The following is a 22,500-nucleotide window of genomic DNA, read 5'->3' as shown; positions in this document are numbered from 1 at the left end:
CAAAGCAGGGGGAAAATAACACATCCGCAACGGCCACAAAAAGACAGGGGCATATCAAAAAGCCATGGGTCAGGGTCCCCCCTCCCTCCTCAGCATATGGAACCCTGACGTCCCCCCTTACTACTACAGTAGGTTTTCCCAGATTCAGCACAGTGACTTTAAGTTAAGTTGTACTTCATTATCCCCCTGGGGAAATGTTGTCCTCTGCATTTGACTCGTCCTAACTGCTTAGCAGATAGCAGCAGTGAGCAGCCGGCCCGGCCACATTGCAGCACCCGGTGGACAGACTCCAGTTGAAATCTCACTCAGCACCTTGGTCAAGGGCAACAACAGGACGTGTGCTGTACATGCATCTTTTTTTGGTGTGGGAGGAAAAGCCATGCGAACACAATGCAAACACACGCGTCACACCGCACAACATGCCAACCACACACACAGCATCCAAAGAACATGTGAATCACACGCTAGCATGCAAATGCATGATGCAAACCACGACCGAGTCTTGGGATCGGAAGTTCACATCCCAGACTGTCCATTACATGTGTCAAAGGGTACCTGAGCAAGGCACTTAACCCCCTAATGAAGCTTAAACTGAATTTCCAGAATATAAATGTCTCTTTTTTCCCCTTAACTTTTTAACGTCAAATACCCCGTCCCTGACCCTGAGACTTCTGTCGTCAACTGTTCAACACAACAAGTGGCCTTTATTACGTCTCATATGTCAGATTTGTGTGTGTGTGTGTGTGTGTGTGTGCGTGCGTGCGTGCGTGCGTGCGTGCGTGCGTGCGTGCGTGCGTGTAACAGCTGTGGAGGGAATGAGAACGATCCTTGTGGATGAAACATAGAGGCCTTTTCGATACGATACTAAACTAAACACCTGCTGTCTTGCTATGCCCACTAGCGTCCTATAAAAGTGTTCAGCTCCTTAGCAACAGATTTAGTTCACATAGTTAATCCTATAGAGGTCTGCATATAGTAGTCAAACTTTGATATCAGTTTATGTAATGTGTAGGATGTAGGAAATTTGAGATAAGCTTTCAAATGCAACCAGTTTTATCTTCCTACAATCAATTAGTTCAGAGGTTACAGTACGTACATTAATGTGTTAATCGATAACTGATCTGGACCTTTTGTCCACCAAATTGCACCATATCAGTTAGATATTGAGTCAGGGATATCATACTGTATATTATAACATGAACTGTGTTTGCTTTTTTCAATTACTTAAATAGGACTGATTAAAATGTGCTTTGTTTCTTCATAAATGAATGCCCTACTTCTGTTGCACACAAAACAGAAGATATAAGCCAATCTACAAGCTGATGACAACACGTCTACTTTTGTGAAATGCTGGTAGTGGTTTAGTCTGTCTGTTTTAGTCTGTTTTTGTTTTATATTATTAACCAATTTTAAGTATTAACAAGATCAATAATAACTACACTGGATCTATGGTTATTTTTTCCCACCCAACAGCGACGATAAGACGTTGCATGGACCTCATGTTGTGTTGAGCCATTGCGGACACACGAACAGTGTTGTTTTCATAGCACCATGCACTAACTAACAGGTGCCCTATCCTCCTATCCTGAGCAGACAACAATTGTGCTGAACGACAAACTATCCCTTTAATAAAAAAATGTGCTGACTTCAAAGAACTTTTATATTACCTCGAGTCAGCAGTTTCATATTTCCATGACCTGTCCGGAGTCAGAGATATTCATTTCCCTGCAGTGTCACACTGGAGGAGAAGAGCCATTTGAAGAGAACTTGACCTACTGGGGCGTAATTATGCATCATTTGTGGAACATTTGAGCATTACATGACACAATGCAACATTGTTTGGTATTAAGCCACGCTGCCTTTTTTGTACATTGTAAATCACACTTTCACCTTTCGCCCTCTATAAACCAGTGGTTCTCCCCCCCAAATTAAAATGTATTTGGACCCCCATCCGACATATTTTGTGCCAGGGGGGGTCCCTGGCACAAAATATGTACAAGATATACAAGATTTGTGTTGTTATCGCCTAATGTTTGAAAAATATTCCACATTTTTCCTAGATCTTTCAAAAATATCAGATATACAATCGTACAACACAGAGCGTGCAGATCAGCTATTTTCAAACAGCCAATGTACAGTAGGCCTATTGGGCTAAAGTGATTGAACTAATTTCAATGCTATATTAACTCGTTTTTCTGGGGACCCCAGAAAAACACTTGTACATTCTAAGCTTAGTCCTCAGCTATCAGTTTTTTATTATTATTAATATTTTTCGTATTACTTTAACCCTGTTGTCCCTATTTTTCAACATGTTTCAAATGTTTTTCAAGTATTTTCAAAAATAGCATGTGATCTACAAGCTCACAAGATGTTGCATAGTGATGCATTGTGAGCTTGTACATCAGCTATTTGCTATTCATTGTACAAAGTGTATAGAATGTACAGTAAGTGGTTAGTTAATCAATGAGTTCTTAAATGTTACAGTGACATTCATCCTGAAATTAAAGATTATTCACCAGGTTCTTTTTAAAGTTGTATATTTTTCTTTGTTTCTGTATTTGTACGCTTTTAAATACCAGGCTTACGGTCGGTAAGTAAAGCAGATTGAATTGCCCTGAAATATGCTCCACAAATAAACTTGCCTTGACTTGGTATTCTTGCAAGGTCAATTTCACTGAAATTTTGAATTGCGTGTATGGTAAAGTGTGTCCCAGTACTTTCTTGTGTAGCCCCTAGAGGGAAGCAGAGATAAATTATGTCATATGTAAGTGACACAGGCATTTAAGGCCTTTCTGAACAGGCAGGCAGGTGTTTGCCAATCTGTGGGTCCTCACAACACCATACCGGTTTGTGAGAGGTTTGTTTGAATGCCAACTTGACAAGTGGTAAGCCTGTTTGGTGTTTTATTGTTTTTACAATGTATTTTACATTTTGCCGTTATACATGGAAAATGGAAAATGTTTGTTATATCATCATGTGTACCGTTCATGTGTTTGAGAGATGCGAGGGGTGTTGTCTCTTCAGGGAATTGTGCATGTAAACTGGATATGGAATGTGAGTATAATTCTATGTAGCCTACATCATGGAAATGTGAAGGAAATGAGCTTTATCTATTTCTGCATGTGATGTGAATTCTGTGTAACATTCTACATGTTTATGTGCTGACATTCAGTGTACAGATGCAGTTGAGAAAGTGTGGCAATTGTGAACCAAGTCACTGCGATTGTAGCAATGCGCAGAAAGCGGGGATTGAACCCGGGCCTCCCACTTGCCAGACCAACGCGCAACCTGTCATGCCAATAGGGCTGAGCCCCGATTGGCAGGGCTGTTGCAGGCTGGGTCTTGGCTAGCCCCTCTCGTTAAGCTCTTTTCATCGCTTCCCCGTAGGGTCCTAGCCGCAATTTGCAACTCTAGATTTTTGAGTGGTGCAACCACTCCAAGGAACAGCAATGTCCGTGTTAACCTATGTGACTATGAGTAGCAGTAGGGGCAAAAGTGGCGCTGTTGTGCCAGAAACAGAGAGAGAGATATAGTGCTGCACTGTTGCCTGCTAATGAGAGAGAGAGAGAGGGGGGCGGGGTACAGGGGGAGAGGGGAGTTGCACTACTCAGTTCACACGGGTGTGATTTTTTATATTGGGATGAATCTAGAGTTGCAATACACTCCATTGACTCCCCACTCATCCAATTTGCGTTTGCGATCTGCTTGTCTTAAACAACGTTAAACTCACCAACATTGCAGCTGTAGTCCAAGCTTGAATTATCCTCTTTCAATCTGCCGAGCTTGATTTTCATAAAAATCCTCCGTAGACATGTTGTGAGCTACTTTCTGTCAATAAATTCTGTGCAGGTGATTCTTTTTCTAAGTGCTGGAGTTTGGAAGTAAAAATACTTAACGGCATCTGCGCTTAATGCGTTTTCTCCCACGTAGCCGTTTTATGCATCTTTAAAACATCTCACCACCACTCAAGCGGAGCGCAGAGCGGCGCGAACGGAGCGTATGTACAGCTGCTGGCTGGACGTGTGGATATCACGCTTCACGTCCTGCCGACTACGCCAGATTGTAGCAATGCGCGGAAAGCGGGGATTGAACCCGGGCCTCCCACTTTTTTTGTAGGTGTTTACATGACAACTTTTAACAGGATTGAACTTTTATTCTGAATGAATTTAACTGTCCATGCATGTAAACATAGCCAGGCAGGCAGGCAGGCAGGCAGGCAGGCAGGCAGACAGACACTAGACAGACAGACAAGGATCCATACAGGATAAAGAGAGAACATTGGAAGAGACACTGGGAGAGAATTAGTCAACGTTGAGGGATTTCATTAGCCTCTCCTGACTGAATTATCTGATCGATAAATTGAATCAGAGGGACACCGCTGCCGTGCAATCTGCATGTGCTGCATGACTGCAGTCACTGACACTCCATACTGTATGTGTCTGCACTGATGCCTGAAGCACATATCAGACAATTAGAAATAAGTGGGAAGGAGACAGGCAAAACAAACATTTTACCCAATGCCCTATACTTTGTTGTATGACTATGTGGTGGCAGCTGTGGCTCAGGAGGTAGGGCAGGTCGTCCAATGATCTGTGGGTCTGCGGTTTGAATCCCACCCAAGTGTCCTTGGGCAAGACACATTGCCTCCAATGATGGGTCGGTCGGTGCCTCGCATGGTAGCTTGCCACGATTGATGTGGAACTGGGAAGTGAGGACGCTGGCATTGACTGTTTGCCGCTTCACCTTCCAATGAATGAATGGACCATTGTAACGCTTTGAGAAATCACTCTGTGCATAGAAAAGCACTCTAAAAATGCAATCCATTATTATGTATTATATAAGAAATAGGGAAAATAGCCGATCCGCATGCTGACGGTGCTTCACGGCCCGACACATTGTGAGCTTGTAGATCTGCTATTTTCACCGTAATTGAGCTAACATGTTCGTAGACTCTTAGGAGGAAACATGTCTAAATGAACACAGCGGGTTGTGCTGTAGTGTAATCGGGTACATGCCTAAATAATACATTAACAAAGGCATGACTCAGCTCCCAAGGCTCTGCATTAATATATATGAATATGTCACCATTAGTTAAGGTGCTAACCTTTTGGTGTGTGTGTGTGTGTGTGTGTGTGTGTGTGTGTGTGTGTGTGTGTGTGTGTGTGTGTGTGTGTCGACTTTCCCTGCACTTTACAATTTGAATAACATTCACCCGCTGCACCCGATCCCCGCCTTATCAATCCATTGAATGGTCAAGTTGTCATGAATTGTCACCCATTCGTCTGGGCCCAGTAGGTCCCTACTGGCCTACCAGGAGATTCTGGTAGGCGCTGTCAGCCAGTTCTATCGTTGACACCATGTTAATGCCTGTGCTGTCACGTTAGGGTTAGGGGGTTAGGGTCAGGTTTAGGGTTAGGGTTAGGTTTAGGGTTAGGGTTAACCCTAACCCTAACCCTCACGTGACAGCACAGGCATTAACATGGTGTCAACGATAGAACTGGCTGACAGCGCCTACCAGAATCTCCTGGTAGGCCAGTAGGGACCTACTGGGCCCAGACGAATGGGTGACAATTCATGACAACTTGACCATTCAATGGATTGATAAGGTGGGGATCGGCTGCCCATTCACACACCGATGGTGGAGTAAACCATGACAGACACCAACCTGCTCTTTGGGAACAGTTTCAGTGTTTTGCTCAAGGACACCTCGAGCACACGGCCAGGATGAGCCGGGGATTCCAAGACGGAGGCTCTGCCTCCTAAGCTACTGTCGCCCCCCCCCACCATGATCAGTTCTTGTTTGTTTGCTTGTTTACTATTATGTTGGATTCATGTGCATTTGTATTCTAAAATTATTGCAAACAAAACAAATTGTTATACAAACCTTTGATGTCTGTAGTAACTCTGAGGACCCCCTAGGGGCCAGGGGGTCCCACGACACAGTGGTTCTCAAACATTTTTGGCTCAGGTCACCCCTGTAAATAACATTTTGATCCACAGCACCCCTGAATTACTTTATAGCACCTTTTGTCATGTTAAATGACTAAATGTATGATTCAATTAAATATTTAATGTAATTAAATATGTAAATAAGAGTAGGCCTATGTCATGAGGAAAACTGGAGAGAATTTAATTTGTTTCCATTGGGATAGACTGAAAATAACGTTTAAACTTGGCGTTGCAATTAACATTCACCAAAAATAGCCAATCAACAAGCTCACAATGTGTTACCTGAGTTTGTAGATCTGCTACTTTTGGTGAAGGTAACGTACCAAGTATCTCAGGTTGTTTTACTAAGTATAGGCTATAGACTCTATACCCTATACTTAGTAAAACAACCTGAGATAAAATGTAGGCTACTCTATAGTATAGAGGGTTTCTCAAAGTGGGGGCCGTGGCACCCTAGGCCACGGCCCCCACTTTGAGAAACCCTGCACTACCCTACTATAATATAATGATTCTAGCCTATATAGCCTGTCGTAGGCTATCATAGTGTGTCGAGCGCACGCACGCACGCACGCACGCGCACGCACACGCACACGCACACGCACACGCACACGCACACACACACACACACACGTGTACGTCTCACACACACACACACACACACACACACACACACACACACACACACACACACACACACACACTTTACAACTTATGAAAAGCTATAAATTTAAGAACTACATTGTTAAATCTAGTCCTTAAATAGATCTGACACTCTGACAGATGGATTTATGTTGTGTTGTTGACTTATTGTTCATTTGTGTAAAAGGCAGAGCTCCTCATAAAATTGGAATTTGATAATGGATGTTGCCTGGCTGTCACCCCTGTATCCCTTTCCATCTTTGATTAAAATAACAAAGCGTGAAACTACCGCCACCCTGTGGTGAGTGCGGTTCATCGCATGGATATTATTGTCTCGTTTTTCTTTTCTTTTAATTTCCTTCTTCGCCCCAAGAAGAAGTAAAAGTGTAGCCTGGCTTGGCCAGCCTCATAGCGGGGATTCAAGCCAGGCTAGTAAAAGTGAGCATGCATCTGCATGCCCATCCAATGAGTGTTACAAAGTACAAACCCCCACTGATATAGGCCGGTTTGTACTTATTAGGCCATATACTTAGTCAATACTAGTCATTCACTAGTCAGTGACTACTAAGTGAATAATGAATACTAAGTGAATAAATTCACTACACACTATGAATGAGAATATTAATGTAATTGTGCATACTATTACGTCAGTGAATGCTAAGAATATAGTGAATCAGTGAACACTAATAAGTGAATATTTAGTGAATAGGCCTATAGTGTACTAGTCAGGCCTCCCAACAGAACCTCCATATTTTCACATCTAACAAGTTGGTAATTTTTTTTTTTAGGAGGATAGGAGTGTGTGTGTGATGTTTGGCAAAATGTTTAGGAGCAATATAAACGTGTGTGTGTGTGTGTGTGTGTGTGTGTGTGTGTGTGTGTGTGTGTGTGTGTGTGGCGACGCGACGCGGCTTGGCCTGTTGTAGCGCAACCATGAGGCTGATTTGAAAACTGTCAAGTGGCATTTCTTCCAAAGCCTAGTGGGAATATGCATGCAGTTTCACCACAATCGGACGCTGCGTTGAGTAGTTGTGGCGATTTGTACAAAGCGGGCTACTCCTGAAAAGTTTAGAAGCCAATCGTAGCCAATGAGGGTGGATTATGAGAAATCAAACAAACCCGTCTTGATCACGTGACTATGATGAGCATGTGTACCGATTTGCATGACATTTTGATAAAATCTGAAGGAGTAATATTAGAAAATGTCGGCCTCCTGGTGGCGCTATAAAGAGCAGATGTGAAAAATTCCAGGCAAAGGTTTTTCCTTGGCCTCTAGGGAGTTGGCATACAAAGTTATCCACAGATCCGTGCAGTTAAGAGGTACAAACACTTTTCGGCCAGTTATAGCGCCACCATGAGGCTGAGTTGAAAATGTTCATGTGGCATTTCTTCCTCGGCCTAGTGGGAATGTGCGTGCACAATTTCACGGAAAGCACACGATGTGTTCATGATTTGCAGCATTTTGTTTGAAACTGAGCACTCCTGCGAACTTTGGAAGCCAATCTTAGCCAATCAGGATGGAGTCTGATAAATCTGAAAGACCCGTTTCGTTGAATGGCTCTAGAGAGACTGTGTACCAATTTGCGTGATGTTTGGACAAAATCTGTAGGTGTACTGTCCAAAAACTTTTTGGGGCAGAGGTTCATCGTTGGCATCCAGGGAGTGTGAATGCAAAATTTGGCATCGACCGGGTTAAGGGCCTTTGAGGTGCTGTGGTACCGTCCAGGAGGTGCATGCATAGTCGAGGAAACCTTGTACGAGGGCTCCTGTTAGGGTCTTCAAGGTGTTTTTGTTGACCAGTGAGGAGATCCTGTATAGGAATCTTGTTCTTTGGTTGACTTTTTTGATTACGTTGGTGGCCATTTTATCACCGGAAAGATTTGACTCCATGATGGAACCTAGGTAGGTAATTTCATCTTTTCGTGTTCTTCATGTTCAATTCATTTTCAGTTCTTCATGACCAGACCCAAACATCCAGTAAGGGCGAAATCCATTTGACATTTGACAAACATCTCCTGAGATCGATTCGGTATGGGACCTTATATTATTTATCATCTTATTTATCCGTGTTTTTACAAGATGTCATGTCAGTAGTATTTCTAATACCTGCCCAATAGCCCACATCTTGGCTGCTGATGTGGGGATAGGTTAGCCTGCTATTTCAGTAGACTATTATAGTTGATTGTTTAATAATGTTGAGTTTTAAAGTCTAATATAAATATAAATCAATATAATTACAGAACTCTTTATGTTATGCTCATTTGGAAAACAAAATTCTACTTCAAAAGTTGTGGATAGCATTAACAATAAGTTGAAGGGAAACTTCAACGTATTGCTTCAACGTATTGCTTCAACCTATTGCTTCAACCTATTGCTTCAACGTATTGCTTCAACCTATTGCTTCAACTTATTGCTTCAACCTATTGCCGGCCTTGCCGCACACGCCTGCGCCGCAAGGCCGTGGTAGGCGTAAAGAGTGTCCCTTATTTCAAGATCTCAAAGGTGGCAACCCTAACTGGACAGCTCCATTTTTACATAATACACAGTAATGAAAAATACATATTAATTTCATCTGATGGACATTGAACAAGTCTGAGATTGAGAATCACTGCCATTCACTGGTGTATTGCAACGATTGCAATTTGCAACCCCTGAACCCCCCGCTCCCCTACAAAACAACAAAAACAAAACTATGGTACCAGAGTTTGCCAGCATACCTCCCGGGCGCACCAGCACAGGAGTCAGCAAATCCAAACTAGTACTTCCGTTTCCGTGTGTTTTTAGTTTATTTTCTTCTTCGTCCCTTTGCTTGGAGAGGGAGAGAGCCGAGGTGTATATGTTGTGTTGTGTTGCTTGTGCGTGGATCTGGATGGTGTGATCAAAGATGACCAAGCTGCAGCTGTTGAACGCCTACCTGACGGAGCGCTTGGCGGCCGTGGTGCGGGAGATCGTGGACGTGGTGGGCGACACGGTGACGGAGTACCGCGAGGAGACGGCCCGCACCAAGCAGGAGAACGAGAGCCTGCGGAGACAGCTGCGGGACATCCTGCTGCTGGAGGCCGAGACAGACTGGCTCAGTAAGGATGGAGCTGGAACTTTAAATCAGTGGCTTTCAACCCTTTTTTTCCTATCAAGGTTATAGAGTCGGCATCTGAGCCGCCCACGGACCACCATTTGATGAGATGTATAGCCCCTCAGACGTGTGTACAATTCCATGCTGTGATCATTGATGTGGTACAATCTTAGAGGGTACAATTAGGAGAGACGGAAGGCAAACGTTGATCAAAATAACAATTCTTCTACATTATCTAATTATGTAGACTTGTAAATTAAGTAAGGCAGATGTTTAACAATAATTTAACTCTTGAGAACGTAAAATGAAACCAAACGGGCCATTTGGTTTCATTTTAGCTCTCCATCATTTAGCTGAGGCCACCTAGAACCCCCTCAAGGACCACTGGTGTTCCCGGACCACTGGTTACAAACCACTGGTTTAAATACATTGTGATTGTTGCAGCGTGCATGTAGGATGAGGATCACCTAATCTTTCCACCTTGCGTGCCTATTTTGGACATGGCACTGCACTGCAGACTATCAATCATAGATGTATTTTATTGAGTCTGACTTTCAAAGTCGATAAAATACATATATGCTAGTCTTCCTCCAAGTCTAACTGCAGGCATATGTCACTATCTACAAGCTTAGTGAGCATACAAAATACTACAATGAAGAGAAATGCATATTTCTTAGAGCAATATAGGTCGGATCACCTAGCTGCAAGTATCTGACCTAATCTATTTTCTGTCATAAGGAAAAACGAATCACACCTGTGTGAAGTGAGGGGTGCTCTTATCATCATACATCATCTCATTCCATCGCAATACTATTTGCGTCCTCACTTTTGTCTTCAATGTTTGTCTTTACACAAACACTCAAAACTGGCCATTCATTGTCAATGGCATTCAATGTTTGTGTTTACGCAAACAGTCAAAACGGCCATTCATTATACAGGTTTAATGTTTGTTTTTAGTTAAATGTTTGTTTTAAAAACGCCATTGACAATAAAGAGAATTTAACTTTCTGTGCCGCCGGGTGGCAGCATAAGCACACGTAAGGAATGCCACCCATCCGGGTTATTCAGGAAGGTGGGGGCTTATGTTATGAGCACAGTATTGGTCGCATTAGCTCAGACCCCTTAGCTAGCATTACAACCAGTTACATTTGCTCAGCGTTGCGGTACAAACTCACAAATTATTTACGATCATCGGGTGCGGCACACCATGGACAGCTCTCGAAACTTTTGAGATACAACGCTTTGAAAATCCTGTTATAAAGGAGGCTCAATGGAGCTGGATTTAAAGATCCCATAGCTGGTGCGGGTGGAGGCTCTCCATACTAACCGGAGCAATGCTAAGAAGTAAAGTGACGGTCACTGCTTTCATATTATGGATTATACGGTTGTCTACAAACATACGCGTAGATAGCACCAGTATGTACCGTTAGCCTAGCTACGTTTATAAACGTATATAGCAGCGAAAAAGTTAATGTTTGTTTTGTCTCAATGTTTGTTTTACATCATCATGTTGTAAGATGATAAGAGCGCCCCTCACTTCACACAGGTGTGATTTTTCTTTCAATTATGTACACTACAGTCTGTCAACGTCGTCTACCGATGATATTGTGAAACCTCATATGTCCAAAATGGTTACAGATTCAAATTAAAAAATAGCAAGAGTAGCAGAAAAAAACGAGGTTTCTGCCCGACGACAGAAATATATATTTAATTTTCTTCTCATTACCATAGGGTCCACCCGCTCCACTCTCCTGTTCTCCGTTCCAGAGGAAAGCAGAGATCCAGAGCTGAGGTCATGTCCAGTGGAACCAGAGCAGAGCCAGGTACCGGGTGGCTCCCTCGTCCCGCAGAAAGAGGAGACGCTGGTCTCTGTTCAGCTTCTGTCTGTCCAGAGCAAGACCCCTCCTCCGGCACCGCTACCCCCAGACCCCCTGGAGGCACAGGGACATGTCGAGGCCAAGCCCAGCTATCAGGAGACGTTGTCGAAAGCCGAGCCTGTGGCCCAGCTGGAGGCTTTCAGCAATGCCTGCTCGCTCAGCCTCTCGTGTTCCCTGAACACTGTTGCCAAGAGCCGCGGTGAGAGCCCGCCATGCGGCGAGGAGCTACCTCCGCTTCAGACGCTGATCAAAACGGAACCGGAGGAGTATGCGCCGATCGCTCCTCACCCTGCGAGCCATGGGGACCCTGTCACCTCCGACTCCACCGCGTGCCACAGCGGTGACGAGGCCCGGCTCGGAATCGGCGAAGAAGCAAACCGGCTAGTGGTGCCGGCACCAGCTCTAGACCCACAATCATCACCCGGCGGTACCCGTGACGGGGTGGTGTCTGGCATCACGACGGTCGCCGATGGCTTCGGCAACAATCGGCGGGAGACTGCTGGCGGCGACTATCGTTGCTCGCGCTGCGGTGAGTCGTTCTCCCACGCCAGCGGCCTGCGGCTGCACGCGGAGCAGAAGCGCAAGGCCTACGCCTGCGACTGGTGCTGCAAGTCCTTCGCCCAGTCGGCCGACCTGCGGCGGCACCTGCGCACGCACACGGGCGAGCGACCACACCGCTGCACCTTCTGCTCCAAGAGCTTCAGCCAGCGGGGGAACCTGCGGCGCCACCTGCGCATCCACACGGGTGAGCGACCGTACAGCTGCCCGTACTGCTACCGGACGTTCAGCGACGGCGACACCATGAAGAAGCATGTGCGCACGCACTCGGGCGAGAAGCCCTACCGCTGCCTGCAGTGCTCCAAGACCTTCACCACCGCCAGTGGCCTGCAAGTCCACCTGAAGAAAGAGATGTGCTTCGTGTCCACGTAGCAGCCTTCTGCTAAGGGGGGAGTTCTACTTGGTCTAAGTGCCAGTGTCGTACACCGGAAAGAGCTTATCTACACCAGTGGTTCTCAAACTTTTTCATGTAAAGGACCCTCAAATGAATGTATTTGCCCGTGGACCCTCACCTGTGAAGGTTTTGTGCTGTGAGCTTGTTGTAGATCTGCTATTTTTGAATAGCCAACATAGAAATGAGAACCAACGATCTATACGCGTTGTATATCGGCTATTTTCGGTGCACGACACAGCCTGCAACAAAGTGTACAATAAGGCATTGGGCCCCACAGACAATACACTATGAATGACTGTAGTCCCGGGTTTTTCCGAAGGTGGCATAGCTGTTTTCGGCACCTGTTCAATAACTTTGTTTGATTGGCTCTGCGGCAGGCTTGAACCGGAAACGCATATGCCGCTTTCACCTGTGTCCAAGAAGTGGGTGGACGCCTTTTTAGGAGTCGGGAAGCAGGTTGGAGTCTATATTCATTCCAATGGGAGAGTGACCGTGAGCACAGCTTCTGAAGCATTCTTTAGCCCCATGGTCACTGAACTAAATATTGGATCCGATTGTCACAAGCCACACAATATGGGGTGCATACTTAGTTTAGACTAGTCATTGGTTAGACATAAGGGTTGGGAGAGGGTTAGGTTTAGGTGTGCTGCCCCGTGGGAGGTTAGGGTGAGGGTTTGAGGTTGTTGATGGTTGTAGTTGTAGGACTAATGACTGGTCTAACCAATGACTAGTCTAAACTAAGTACTGTCTAAACTAAGTACAGAAAATGTACTTTATTTTCAACCTTTCTCTGTCCCAGGAACACACTCTCGCGGGATCTAGCACCAGTAACCATAGGACGTAAGATTTGTGTACCATGTCGACTCTAGTGGCTCCAATCGGGATGGTGAATATTCCTAAATTTACCATCTTTCTCTTTCCTCATGTGCTAAAGATGAGCCAATCAAATGAAGCTATGGGACGATGAACCCGGAAACGGGAAACTGGTTTGCCACCTTGTGGAAACTCTGGGCTTAACAGTTCTGTACAGAGGCCACTCTCTAGGCACAGCATGGCCTGCTGCTTTCACATGCATTTATTTATTTGTTTATTTATTTGTTTATTTATTAATACTCTTTTCCTTTACTTGTCTTTCTGCCAGAGGAACAGACGTGACAGACAGATTTCAGAGTACGACAGGAAATGAAAACTGTTTTAAAACGGATACTCACTTTGGAGCAGTGATTCTCAACCTTTTTTATTACAAGCAGAGTCATAGAGTATAGACAGAGTTACGCAAATTCTGTTCACTTCATGGGGCCAGTCCAATGGCGGCACAATGCATTGGAGTCTATGGGCTCGCGCGAGTACATGAACCACGTGACCAGGCTGTTTTCTGCCCCCTCAATATCACAACTCTTCTATTCGATGGCTCTGATTACGAGGACCCTCGGTTTGATTTGCATTAGACCACATGTTGATAACCACTGCTCTACAGAGAATGAATTGAGGCGCATGAAGGGAGAGTGAAAGTGTTTAATGAGGCTCTGTCTGTGTTCTGTCACAGTTTTCTATTAATGTTTGTATCTCGTGGCACCCCTGTAAAAAACGTTTTCATCCACGGCACCCCTGTATTACAATGTTACTTACAGCACCACGTTACTTTATCTTCTCCCTAAGATGCAATATGTCATCTATTAGGGCAGATTGAAAATGACTTTATACTTGACATCTAACCATTCAAAACCCAGCATTCCTGTTCCGGGGTGAACATCTGAAAAAATATAGCAAATCTACAAGCTTGCAACGTGTTGTAACAAGTGAGCTGTAGATCAGATATTTTGGCGAAGAGATTTGGTGTTGATTGACAAAGAATGCACCAAGGACAGTACAACTCCTGTCCATTTTACCAAGTTATAGAGGGTCCAAGAAATAGATAAAACAAAGTGATATTGGTAAATCGATTAATTCCAAATATTATCAAAGTATTCTGCAGAACCCGTGGACTTGCGTCACGTCACCCTGCTCTATATGATGTTTCATGGCCTTGTGTGATTTGACAACGTTAGTACTTAGTCTCACAGACTCACTTGAAGTGACAGCCTTATTACAAATAGTCTCGCAAGCTCAAATAACAAGCTACTAGTGGTGTCAAAGTATCCCTTTAACACTGCTGAATTCAAATGACATTTATTTTACCATGTGTGTCGGCACAGTTTCATATTTCCATAGGGTGACTGTATAACGTCTCTGTCGGGTGGAAACCTCATATGTCCAAGCCTTACCTGTTACCTTTCAGGATTCAAATGAAAAACCGTCAAAAGTAGCAGATCTACAAGCTCAAAGCATTGTGATCTGCTACTTTTGTGTGACGCTGTAGTATGATCAAGTAGGTCATAGCCTCGGTACCCAGGCTTTTATTTTCGTTCGCATTTGGCTCAAAAATGAAAGCCTAGGGGGAACAAGACACATTTCCTGGTCTAGCAGTGGGAGTGAACTACAGTGCAGAGGGGCGTCGCTCAAAATATTGTGACAGTTTTCTCTGCTGTTTTCTACCGGGGAGGGGGGGAGGGGATCAAGGGCGGGCGCTCTGATCGGTGAGCCAATACTATCCAGCGCTTGAGCAATGCGCTACCCGCCCCTCTAGACCAGAAAGCACACTGGCTAGGCCAGGCTAATTAGGTAATTCATTTACGAAAAAACACAAATACTTTATGGAGATAAGAGGTTTCTGCTCTACAGCGACTATGAACTAAATGGCCAGAGTATGCACAGGTTACTGTTAATGACCCACCCACTTATAGATAACTTTGAACTAAATCATTGTGGAACATATTTCATTTTTTACACCACACAGTGGCTACAGAGACACTGCAACATTGTTTGGTAGAAAGCCATGCTGCCTTTTTGTACAACGTGCAACTACTGCATCCACAGTCACACTGGTACCTCGATCACCCTCTATAAGCAATGTTTATACAGTATGTCTACATTTTAGGAGTTTAGAGTTTTTGTCTATCAGGTTATTTTATGTCAATAAATGAAATGTAACTCAGCAAACTATTTTATACTTGTAATGTTTTCGACAATAACAACTTTCTAAATCACTTTAAAAGCTCACAATGTGTCATGATGAGAGGTGTTTCAGGGAGGCCACAGAGGCCATGACTGTCGTTGCCCCTCAAAAAATGCTCTGAGGACACAGTGGCTTTAATGCCCCAGCGTACTAATATCTAAATCTATCTTGTCAATATGTAGACACCACACCAGTGTCTTTCTTGTCAATATGTAGACACCAGTATCTTTTGTTGATATTCTGAAGTCTTGCGTCCTATCCCCGTCTTTAAACCAATCCAGTGACTTTGATTGGTGCAGGCCTGAGCATGGATCAGATTGTAAATTAGCTTGAGCGTACGTACAGGTCGCTGGTTCAAACCCCCTTCCCGTCAGACCCCAGAGCGTACGTACAGGTCGCTGGTTCAAATCCCCTTCCTGTCAGACCCCAGAGCGTACGTACAGGTCGCTGGTTCAAATCCCCTTTCCGTCAGACCCCAGAGCGTACGTACAGGTCGCTGGTTCAAATCCCCTTCCTGTCAGACCCCAGAGCGTATGTACAGGTCGCTGGTTCAAACCCCCTTCCTGTCAGACCCCAGAGCGTACGTACAGGTCGCTGGTTCAAATCCCCTTCCCGTCAGACCCCAGAGCGTACGTACAGGTCGCTGGTTCAAATCCCCTTCCTGTCAGACCCCAGAGCGTACGTACAGGTCGCTGGTTCAAATCCCCTTCCCGTCAGACCCCAGAGCGTACGTACAGGTCGCTGGTTCAAATCCCCTTCCCGTCAGACCCCAGAGCGTACGTACAGGTCGCTGGTTCAAATCCCCTTCCCGTCAGACCCCAGAGCGTACGTACAGGTCGCTGGTTCAAATCCCCTTCCCGTCAGACCCCAGAGCGTACGTACAGGTCGCTGGTTCAAATCCCCTTCCCGTCAGACCCCAGAGCGTACATACAGGTCGCTGGTTCAAACCCCCTTCCTGTCAGACCCCAGAGCGTACGTACAGGTCGCTGGTTCAAATCCCCTTCCCTGGCACCTCGCGCCAACACGACAGGAACGCCCCGTAAGAACTCTGTGAACCAAATGGACCCCATAATAACTCTTTGAAAGTGTAGAAATGGAACCAAATGGACCCACGAGGACAGAAAACCTTCACCAATCAAAAAGCATTTATAATTATAGATTAGTGTGTTTTGTAGAATTCTAGATTATTGGGGATCGATCGCAGGTTGGGATACTTCATGATTTATTAAACCATACCCTCTTAAGGATTGAAGGATTCCTAGAATGTATATATATATATATATATATACATTTATTGTTTTAAATCTATAATGTTGGCCTTCATTATAATTTTTGATGATAAACACAGGGGTTTAACCAAATGGACCCTTACAGGTCTGTAACTCTGTTTAGGTTTAACCAAATGGACCCTTACAGGTCTGTAACTCTGTTTAGGTTTAACCAAATGGACCATTACAGGTCTGTAACTCTGTTTTAGGTTGAACCAAATGGACCCTTACAGGCCTGAAACTCTGTTTAGGTTTAACCAAATGGACCCTTACAGGTCTGTAACTGTTCAGGTTTAACCAAATGGACCCTTACAGGCCTGTAACTCTGTTTAGGTTTGACCAAATGGACCCTTACAGGTCTGTAACTGTTCAGGTTTAACCAAATGGACCCTTACAGGCCTGTAACTCTGTTTAGGTTTAACCAGTGTTAAGAAAACCTGGTTCCCAAAAATGGGAAATCCATGGATTCTGGATCATCCTACGCTTCCTGATCCCAATCCTGTTAGTGTTCCAGCTCCACATTTTGATGTGTAGTTTTAAAAAATAAATGATGAAAACCAGAAAAAAAACAACATACTATAGAATGTCGTTTTTTTTTTTGTTTCCTGTCGAAAACCATGAAGTCGAACCTAAAAACCATGGAAAAGGACGTGGCCTTTACTATGGTATGTTGTTTTTCATCTTTTTTTATCGCCAAACGACGTTACGCCCCAAACAACCTCCCCTTCATCTCCCCAACCTACCCCATCTGTGACAGCCTGCGTGGTTCTCCCGGGCCGTCAGCAGGGGGTGCCAGGGAGCGGTGTTTTGGTAACCTGTGTGCCTTGAGGTCTCATGGTCGCTGTAGTTCTTTTATTACTTTCCTGTAGTTCTTTATAACCTCCCTGAATGTTAATTTTGTGTGTGTTTCCTTGGCCTTAGCAGTGCTCCGTCATGTTGTTGCATGTTGTCCCCCCCCCCCCACATCGTCACGGCCGTCTCTGCGATATACCATACATTGATATACCATACATTGATATACCATACATTGATATACCATACATTGATATACCATACATTATTACCATACATTGATATACCATACATTGATATACCATACATTGATATACCATACATTATTACCATACATTATTACCATACATTGTTTGTGGCTGTGGTGATTTTAACCCCTTTACACCTGAGACCAGATTCTACTAAATGTTTTTTTCTTCTAAATCCTGACCATTGACCTGACCAATCTGAACATGTTTCTGTCAGTGGTGCTCAAACTGTTTTATGTCAAGGACCCCCAGAATTATAATTATGTAATAATTACATCTGAAAATATGTTGTTCCATAGCCACAATTTGCAACATAGATTTTTTTTAAATAATGGGATGAATCTAGAGTTGCAATACCCTCCATTGACTCCCCACTCATCCAATTTGAGTTTGTGATCTGCTGGTATTAAACGACGTTAAACTCACCAACATTGCAGCTCTAGGCCAAGCTTGAATTATCCTCTTTCAATCTGCCGAGCTTTTGTTTTATAAAAATCCACCGTAGAGATGTTGTTATGAGCTACTTTCTGTCAAGACATTCTGTACAAGTGATTCTTTTTCTAAGTGTTGGAGTTTGGAAGCACTCGTCGTAAGTCACTGAGCGGCCCTGTGTACCACCTGTTTCGCATTTACACAAAATGCAGGAGGCAGCAGCGCGACCCCTTAATAAAAACAAGCGCTTCCAACACTTAAAATAATCACCTGCAGAGAATGTCTTGACAGAAAGTAGCTCATAACAACATGTCTACGGTGGATTTTTATGACACAAAAGCTCGGCAGATTGAAAGAGGATAATTCAAGCTTGGCCTAGAGCTGCAATGTTGGTGAGTTTAATGTTGTTTAATACCAGCAGATCACAAACACAATTTGGATGAGTGTCTTCCAACTCTAGATTAATCCCATTATAAACAAATCTAGAGTTGCAAATTGCGGCTAGTTGTTCCAGTGGTCCCCATGCGGCTAAATGATGGAGAGTTGGTAACCAAATGGACCCTTCTAGATCTTTAACTGTTGAGAGCATAAAATGAAACCAAATAGTCGATAGACGCACATTTGGTTTCTTTTTTCTGCTCTCAAGAGTTAAATTATTGTTAAAACATCTTATATTTAATTTACAAAAAGTCTAGACAATTAGAGAATGTAGAAGAATTGTTGTTTAGATCAACTGTTATCTCTCCTAATGGTACCAACATCAATACAGCTACATCTCATCCAACGACAAGAAAACATTCTAAGGTTTTGGGTCTGAGAGGCTAAATGTCATCAAACGGTGGTCCGTGGCTCAAATTTACAATTTAGGCATTTAGCAGACGCTCTTAATCCAGAGCGACTTACATTAGGCAGGAACAGAAGTATGGGAATACATCACATATATAAAATGCATTTATCAAGAAACATGCGTAAGCTAAGAACGTAACTAGAACATATCTATATAATGACACTATACATATTAACTATACATTATTCTATACTATGCTATACATATGTAGGCTACTATGATGTGCTATGACTATATACAATGCAATTATTGTGCTGTCTACATGACATGCTATAAGTCTGTTTCAAATGCTATCTAAGTCTAAAAAGTGCTATCTAAGGGGGTAGGATAAGTGCTATGGGCCATGATGGAGTCTGAAAAGGTGGGTCTTCAGACTACGGGTCTGAGAGGCTAAATGTCATCAAACGGTGGTCCGTGGCTCAAATGGGTTGTTGTCACATTGTGGCATCAGTTCACTTTCATAAAGGAAGGAAATGATCCATAAATGGACAGAGAGAGTAAGAGACACAGGTCAGTGTCACGCTGCGTCCACATCACTAATGATCCATAAATGGACAGAGAGAGTGAGAGACAGGTCAGTGTCACGCTGCGTCCACATCACTAATGATCCATAAATGGACAGAGAGAGTGAGAGACACAGGTCAGTGTCACGCTGCGTCCACATCACTAATGATCCATAAATGGACAGAGAGAGTGAGAGACAGGTCAGTGTCACGCTGTGTCCACATCACTAATGATCCATAAATGGACAGAGAGAGTAAGAGACAGGTCAGTGTCACGCTGCGTCCACATCACTGGAAACACTTTAAAACTGGACATACTGGATGTTTAAAATAGCAGATCTACAAGATTACAAACAATAAATCAATATTTCACATGGAATATCAAATCCATACAGTAATGATTACATCATCATACCAAGACAAATGGTGCCAAGAAGGTGTATGAATACAAGAGAATAAAATATTAAAATAGATTATTAACCACTTTAAACTCCTATATACTTCATCATACGACGCACAGCAAAAATAGCTGATCTACAAGATCACAGAGCAGGCTGAGAGAAAAACAGTAAAATAATGAAGAAACGATTCTGAACTGATGACATGAGAGACAAAACAAAAGGTCACTTGAGGTCGCACAACTCAGCAGTGGATCCAGGCGGGTAATAAAGCCTAAATCCAACATGGAGGTTGTGTGTGAACGTGGTGTGGACTGTGTGAAGGACAGTCATGGTGTCGTCAGACACCGTAGAAGGACAGAGTACCTGCACTGTGGTCCAGGTACACTCCTACTCTGGAGGACACACGGCCTGGGATGGGAGTCACAATGCCTCTGTGTCTGAAAGCATAACCTTGTTCTGTACACTCTAAAGACCACGATTTATCATTGGATCCAAATGCACATTCAAGACCAGACCCTGTTCTGCTGATATCTTTATGTGAGACTGCTATACCACAGACTCCACTCCACTCTACCTCAGAGTACCAGCGTCCACTCAGAGCCTCTCTACTCAGAACCTGACCCCACCCCCACCGTCCAGTGAACCTCTCTGGGTGATCAGGATGTGATTGATGTGTGTCCATCAGTGTTACTTTTCTGTTCCCTTTAGACAGAGACAGATCTTGATGAGCTGTGTTTGGATCCAGTGTGATCGGACGTGAATACTGTAAGAACTCAGCTCTGGTCTTGGGTTCTGCTGGTGTTGACAGTGAAACCAGTGGCGGATTTACCAATCTGGGGGCTCCCAGCAAAGCTGAGGCGGGGGGGCGGAGGGTGGGCCGTGGAGGGTGGGCCTCGGGGCTCTGCGCAACGGCGTGGTCTGCGTCGTGCAATAAACTGTCCCTGAGTGAAACATCCACCCTGTTCACTGTCTCTGAGACGTTTGTCCCTTCCTCTGTGAGAATGTCCTCTAGTCTGTCCCTCATCTTGGACACGGCCACAGTCACATCTTCAAAGTGTCTCAGAGGACGGACATGGCTGCTGACTGGGTGTGTAGATTCACTGGTGGTTGAGAGAGAGGAGGTGTAACGCTGTAGAAAACGGATGTGATCCTCTGTGAGTGAGAGCTGCTCCAGCTCAGCATGTCTCCTCCTCAGTTCAGTGACCTCCTGCCCCGCACGACTCCTCAGTTCTTCAGCACGACTCACTTGACGTTCCTGCTGGTCTCGGATCAGCTGCCTCACCTCAGATCGTCTTCTCTCCATGGAAGAGATGAGCTCAGTAAAGATGGCGTCGCTGTCCTCCACTGCTCTGTCGGCACGGTGCTTGATGGACTCCACCTCCTGGTGAAACACCTTCACGTCTTTCTCTCTCTCCTGGATTCTCTGCTGGATGTTCTGCTGACTCCTGTCGACCTCTTTCTGTCTCTCGGCCCGTTCTGCTGCGGCCGAGGTCGTATCGTGACCTTTGTGTTCTTCCACGGAGCACAGAGAGCAGATACACTGCTGATCGGTGCGACAGAAAAGGTCATTCACCTTGTTGTGACGAGAGCAGATGTTCTCCTGAAGCTCTCCGGAGGCTTGGACCAGCTGGTGTCTCTTAAAGGCAGGAGACTGATAGTGAGGCTGGAGGTGAGTGTCACAGTAAGAGACCAGACACTGAAGACAAGTCTTCACAGCTTTCAGTCTCCTCCCAGTGCAGAAATCACAGGCCACATCTCCAGGTCCAGCGTAGCAGTGATCAGGAGGAGCAGCTTGGAGTCCTGTTGATAGATTGATACAGCATTTATTTCTCAATCTGATACAATAATGTGTATGTACCTGTACCCTCATGTAGTAGCCTATAGGAGCCAGCCATAATGTTTGTCTAACATATTGATAACTATTGTTAATGTTAGCGTCTATCTGCATCACCATAATGTTTGTCTAACATATTGATAACTATTGTTAATGTTAGCGTCTATCTGCATCACCATAATGTTTGTCTAACATATTGATAATTATTGTTAATGTTAGTGTCTATCTGCATCACCATAATGTTTGTCTAACATATTGATAACTATTGTTAATGTTAGAGTATCTGCATCACCATAATGTTTGTCTAACATATTGATAACTATTGTTAAACTCTTTGGGTGCCAAAGACGAGATTTTGTGTTTTCAGTGTTAAACACTAGAGGGCGCTCGTCTCCACCGTCTGAATGACTCTCGGTTGCTAGGAGACGCATACAACAGACAGGAACCGGAAGTGAAAAAAAAGATAAATACATTTCCGCCCTAACCTCAGTCTTAACCGACCACGTAGGTCACTAACCCTAACCTCAGTCTTAACTGACCACGTAGGTCACTAACCCTAACCTCAGTCTTAACCAGCCACGTATGTCACTAACCCTAACCTCAGTCTTAACCAGCCACGTAGGTCACTAA

At 44.3% G+C, this 22,500-nt stretch overlaps 1 protein-coding gene, 1 long non-coding RNA gene and 1 pseudogene across 7 annotated transcripts in view; 2 read left to right on the top strand and 1 right to left on the bottom strand.

Moving 5' to 3' along the window:
* Window positions 1-2,801: 2,801 nt before the first annotated feature.
* LOC306937391 (uncharacterized protein) lies at window positions 2,802-15,592 on the top strand. 5 transcript variants are annotated; one of them, XM_079521113.1, is made up of 4 exons: window positions 2,802-2,885; window positions 8,539-8,617; window positions 9,473-9,665; window positions 11,393-15,592. In XM_079521113.1, exons 3-4 carry the CDS (start codon window positions 9,473-9,475, stop codon window positions 12,466-12,468), a joined length of 1,269 nt encoding a protein of 422 aa, XP_079377239.1. In that variant the 5' UTR covers window positions 2,802-2,885; window positions 8,539-8,617; the 3' UTR covers window positions 12,469-15,592. The 5 variants fall into 5 exon arrangements, with proteins under 5 accessions (XP_079377239.1, XP_079377238.1, XP_079377240.1 ...); XM_079521112.1 differs by having other exon boundaries at window positions 9,404-9,665; window positions 11,393-15,591; XM_079521114.1 differs by having other exon boundaries at window positions 2,811-2,885; window positions 8,539-8,565; window positions 9,404-9,665; window positions 11,393-15,591.
* Window positions 15,593-16,292: 700 nt separating this feature from the next.
* The window catches only part of LOC306937409, a 19,981-nt gene continuing 13,773 nt past the window's right edge, over window positions 16,293-22,500 (top strand). The window contains exon 1 of the long non-coding RNA XR_013791599.1: window positions 16,293-17,228. This is a non-coding gene — a long non-coding RNA (uncharacterized lncRNA). The remainder of the gene's footprint in view (window positions 17,229-22,500) is intronic.
* The window catches only part of LOC306936228 (E3 ubiquitin/ISG15 ligase TRIM25-like), a 3,171-nt pseudogene continuing 929 nt past the window's right edge, over window positions 20,259-22,500 (bottom strand). Inside the window, exon 2 of the transcript in view lies at window positions 20,259-21,836. The product of the transcript in view is annotated as an E3 ubiquitin/ISG15 ligase TRIM25-like (transcript). The remainder of the gene's footprint in view (window positions 21,837-22,500) is intronic.

Source organism: Electrona antarctica (genome assembly GCF_951216825.1).
Source record: "Electrona antarctica genome assembly, chromosome: 14".
NCBI classification, from domain to species: domain Eukaryota; kingdom Metazoa; phylum Chordata; class Actinopteri; order Myctophiformes; family Myctophidae; genus Electrona; species Electrona antarctica.
Note: the sequence above shows the minus strand (reverse complement) of the source record. Positions and strands in the feature narration are given on the sequence as shown.